This window comes from Mixophyes fleayi, chromosome 4 (genome assembly GCF_038048845.1).
Source record: "Mixophyes fleayi isolate aMixFle1 chromosome 4, aMixFle1.hap1, whole genome shotgun sequence".
NCBI classification, from domain to species: Eukaryota; Metazoa; Chordata; class Amphibia; order Anura; family Limnodynastidae; genus Mixophyes; species Mixophyes fleayi.
Window position 1 is genome coordinate 10,952,381 of NC_134405.1, and position 4,527 is coordinate 10,956,907.

The 4,527-nt window shown below is 46.1% G+C and overlaps 1 protein-coding gene across 1 annotated transcript; it reads right to left on the reverse strand.

The window, feature by feature from the left end:
* Positions 1 to 530: 530 nt before the first annotated feature.
* LOC142149681 (myb-related transcription factor, partner of profilin-like) lies at positions 531 to 2,048 on the reverse strand. Its single transcript, XM_075204995.1, has 2 exons — positions 1,070 to 2,048; positions 531 to 730 (listed from the first exon to the last, which is right to left on the reverse strand). The coding sequence occupies exons 1-2, from the start codon at positions 1,572 to 1,574 to the stop codon at positions 639 to 641; spliced, it is 597 nt and encodes a 198-aa protein (XP_075061096.1). The 5' UTR covers positions 1,575 to 2,048; the 3' UTR covers positions 531 to 638.
* Positions 2,049 to 4,527: the final 2,479 nt, after the last annotated feature.

Consider the following 4,527-nt stretch of genomic DNA (forward strand, 5'->3'; position numbering starts at 1 on the left):
GGTGCAGGTGCAGGTTGCTGGTGTGATGGTTCAGCAGGGCCAGGTGAAACTTCCTGGAGGCCAGACACAGGGGCATCCACTGTTACCAGGGTGATGGTTGTTAGATCCTCTGGCTCAGGGGACATTTCCAGGGACTCCGCCTGAGGTGGCTGGTATGAAGAGGGCCCTGTGTATGAAAAATGACGGTAAGTATATAGTATATAATATGTTTGTATATTGCATTCTGAACACTGGATAGGAAAGAATAATCTTTAGCAACTACAGATTCTTTCACAATGTTTGCATTCCTGATTTCTAGTCCTATGCTACCTGCTTACGGATGCACTTATTATCCTTTTAATACCCATTATCATTAGGACTGTGTAGTACATGCTGGGTTATTTTGACTAAAGTGCATGCTATCAAAAGTGGAGATGTTGCCTATAGCAACCAATCAGATTTTAGCTGTCATTTTGTTGAATGCAATAAATAAAGTAAAGGTATATTCTGATGGGTTTCTATAGGCAACATATCAGTTGAGTAAAATGTAGCCCTAACTTCTCATTGCAAACAATAAAAAGAAAAAAAAAAAAACAACATTGACAGCAACATTTGCACAGAAAATCAAGTAACTCCATTATTTCTCTCCTAAACAGAAATCACGCACCTGCTTGCTCGTCTGTGCCCGAATCTCTCGCTGAAGGTGGAGGTGTAGGTCTGGCACTGGGACTGAACTGCGGTCCTGGCGATTCTGGATATATTAGAAAAAGCATACAATGTATTTCCAGAAAAAAAAAATAATCAAAATATACTGTTTATTGCACAAATGTGTTTACAATTTTTTTTTTTTTCTATGAGAAAAAAAAACCTTTACAAACTATTAGAGGCAAATATACACTTTGAAAAAGAAAACAAAAAATAAAAAAAAAAACGTTTGCAAAGAGAAAAGCAGTTTTAAAAAGAGAAAAGCAGTTTTAAAAAGAGAAAAGCAGTTTTAAAAAGAGAAAAGCAGTTTTAAAAAGAGAAAAGCAGTTTTAAAAAGAGAAAAGCAGTTAAAATACTGTTAGGGTAAAAAAAACAAATAACTCACCAACTACTTGGCCAAAAGAGGGCGAGTCGGTGTCCTGGACATTTATGCCCTCTACAATTTCTGCCGGCATTATCTGGCGCAGCTCCTCCTCGTACGTGGTGTACTCCATACGAAGTGGGGGGCCACCACCCGTGCGCCTTGTCGACCTCCTTTCCTGGGCCATCTTCTCTTTAAGCCTCCTCTTAATATCAGAGAAGCGCTTGCGGCAGTGTGCCACTGTCCGCTTCAGTGGGCCCACCGCGTTCACGGCATCACAGACTCTCCCCCACAGTTGGTGACGCCGCCTTAGAGGAGTCCGGGCTGCCAGGTTCCCTAGGATGACCTCGTAGCAGGGAATGATGTTGTGCACCAACACACAATTCTCATCATGTGAGAAGCGCACATTCCTCCCTGTCTTGGTCTTCCTGCCCTGTCCTGTCTCCTCAACCTCTCCCTCTCCCTCCTCTGACCCCTCAACCTCCATCTCCCTCTCCTCAGCCTGTTCTCCCCTCCTATCTCTGGACATTTTTACCCAGAAGACAGAAAAACACAAAACACTGAAGGACTTACAAACACAAAGAACAAACTACACTACCTACAGACACACTCTCCACACAGTCACACACAAGTAACACAGACAAAGGACAAATACAAAAAATACAAGACAGAAAATAAATGTACAAAACAGGCAAAAACCACAGGACTACTCACACTTCAAACAGATATCGCTCCACCAATCCACCAAACTCCAACTCTCACCAACTCTCAGCAAACCACTATCCTCCAAACTCCTCTCAAAAAACTCCTCAAACCCCTATCAAAGAAAAAGTGTCAGGCCAGTGGTTTATATAGGGCTTGTGATGTCAAATCTCCTGATTTTTAAAATAGCCAATAGTAACAGGCCAGGAGACAGGTGTAATTTTCAAAAAAACCGCCTTTACACAAAAGCGCCGTCATTTAAAGCAAAAGCGCCATGTTCTATTCAAAGCCGCCGGCGGCTTTGAGCATTACATCCCGCCGTGACATCGCCGGCGGCTTCGAATTGAAGCTGACAAGCGCCCATTAGTAAATCCGGCTGTTTGCAATGCAAACACGCCGGAAAACCCCCGCGATGCATGGCGGTTTGAAGCCGCCATGCATCACGCCTGATAGTAAATCTAGCCCTATGTCTTCTTATGTATCAGGATTTCTGTTGCTCAGTGTCCACACGTGATAAGTGCCCCAAGTAACCACAAGGATGCACAGCGCAGTTACCTTATATAAAGGGCTCACTGTGTATGTTCCCGTAAACCTTACATCAACCTTAGAATTCTAAACATTTGCATGCAAATAAACACACAGAGACTTGTATAAGTTATTAAAAAATTGCCAGAACTTTTATTATGATTTTAACTTTAACTAGACCTATGGTGGCGGAGAAAGGGCACTGCGAAACAACTCTCAAGCTGATAACACTATCACGAGCGGACTGGCGCAAACCGCCGTATGTCCACAACCACGGGGAACAAATCCCATCATAACTTGCGCTGAGTTGGCGTCAGAGTGACTGCCCCTTTAAAACTCACGCTGCCCTCTCTCACCGAGCCAGACAGGGACCCTCCTCACCGAAGGGCCAAAAAGGGAGTTACTGGTGCCTCAAAGGGGGGCAGTGACCTACGACAACTGCCTGTGCGCCCACAAATCCGCCGCTGAACGCAGTGCCTTCCTACCCCGCTGCGCCCCACAGACGCCGCAGCCCGCCACCAACTAATCGAGACACGCCGACACTCCCCCGCAAATCTTATCTATAAACAACCCCATACCTTCTTTCATTAGATGTATGCCGTCTCGTCTAAAAAGGTGAGGTGACTCTACCCCTACGCCCGGGTGATTGATAACTACACCTCCCAATGACCGCACAACCTTCCGAATGGCGCTATTTAGCTTCCTTACCATAACCGTCATCTTTGTTAAGGGGATAGTCGTTCTCCATGCTAGCCGGGGGATTAATGCAGACCAACCAATGATGATATCAGGCCACGCCTCGTGGATTCGCCTAAGGTCTTCCCGAATCGCAATAATGAGATCTAGTGACTTTCCTTTCCCCAGATCATTGCCCCCCGCATGCACTACCAGGACATTTGGTGGGCCGTGCTGTTTAATAAGCCTCACCAACCATGGAATAAGATCGGGCCAGCCTAAGCCCCTTCTGCCCAACCATCTTATTACGGTGCCCTCGTGATTCGGGATAACATTAGACCTGGGGTGGTCAGCCGCCCAGAACACAAAGGAATGCCCAATTATCCACACCATCTTAGTTGGGACACCATCACCTGGAAGCAAAAAAACAGTATTAAAACCATGCCACCTTAATTTGGAAGACAGGCCAGGCTTAGGATAAAGCACAAGAAGGATAGCATGATGGAAACAACCGGTCAACAGGGAGGGTCAGGGAAAAAAGACACATATGGGAAGCAGGCCACCCAGGCGAAGGTAAACAACACCTGGAAAAACCGCGGCAGCACACCACTAATCAGGACTTACGCCCAGGGAAACCCGGGTGAAAATCCCTTTGCGCCCCCGCTTCAAAGCGACGAGCGGAAAAGCCCAGGATAGCCCATCAATTGGAGGGAGAAGATGGGGTGGGGGAGGGCAGTGGGGGTGATTTGGATAACAAGAAAAGAATGGAAATAAGAAAAAAAAAACTAAGGCAAATTATGATTAGCGTAACAAAATCAAACATCAACACTGTCAATCCTGACGTAAGATTTATAAGCCGTGGATTTCCAGCAGCCCAGGGCTTTTATGGTCTCAGTAGAGGATCCAGCCAAGGCAGCAGATGTGGCAGCCCCAATCCTGAACGAATGAGTCCCGTTCATAGTACTATCAAGATTTAGTGACTGCAGGGTACTTTTCATAATGGCCGAAAATTGATATTTTGTCAGGGGCATGCCGTTATGGTGACATAAAAACAAGCAGGCCTGAGGTCTTATACTCATAAACCGTGACACTAATTTAACCGGGCAGATATTACTATTAGGCTGCTTAGTTAACTGCACCCATGATCCCTTGCCACTCTGATCAGTCTTAGAACTAATTATTTCACAGGCAACAACCCCTGCGCATAAGCTGACATGCTCTGCCATCAAACCAGACTCTTGATGCTCCCTGGACCTAGCTACCAGTTCAGAAACCCGAAAAGCTCCAAAAAACGCCATGGAGAATGCAGCGCTAAATAAGAGCTTCTCGTATTCATCGACTGTGACTACACCCAGAGTCCCTATCAACTGGTCCAGAATGTTGTTGGTGATTGGTAAGCGCACATCTACATGCGAGGGCCGAGCCCTAGCCCACCCCTTTATTGTCGCACCAAAAGACTATGTGCTTCCCTCGCAACGCGGGCGCCCACAGTTCAATTGCCACCACAATCGGGAATAGCTCTAGGACCAACAAGTTCTTGGCAATTCCTACCCTATGCCACTCCTCAGGCCAGCTTTCCG

What these genes read in the sequence shown, in the direction of transcription:
- LOC142149681 (XM_075204995.1), bottom strand. Translation starts at nt 1,574, where the DNA reads ATGTCCAGAGATAGGAGGGGAGAACAGGCTGAGGAGAGGGAGATGGAG. An exon ending in CTCTTTTGGCCAAGTAGTTG is followed by an intron (nt 731 to 1,069) that starts GTGAGTTATTTG and finishes TAATATATCCAG; the next exon opens with AATCGCCAGGACCGCAGTTC.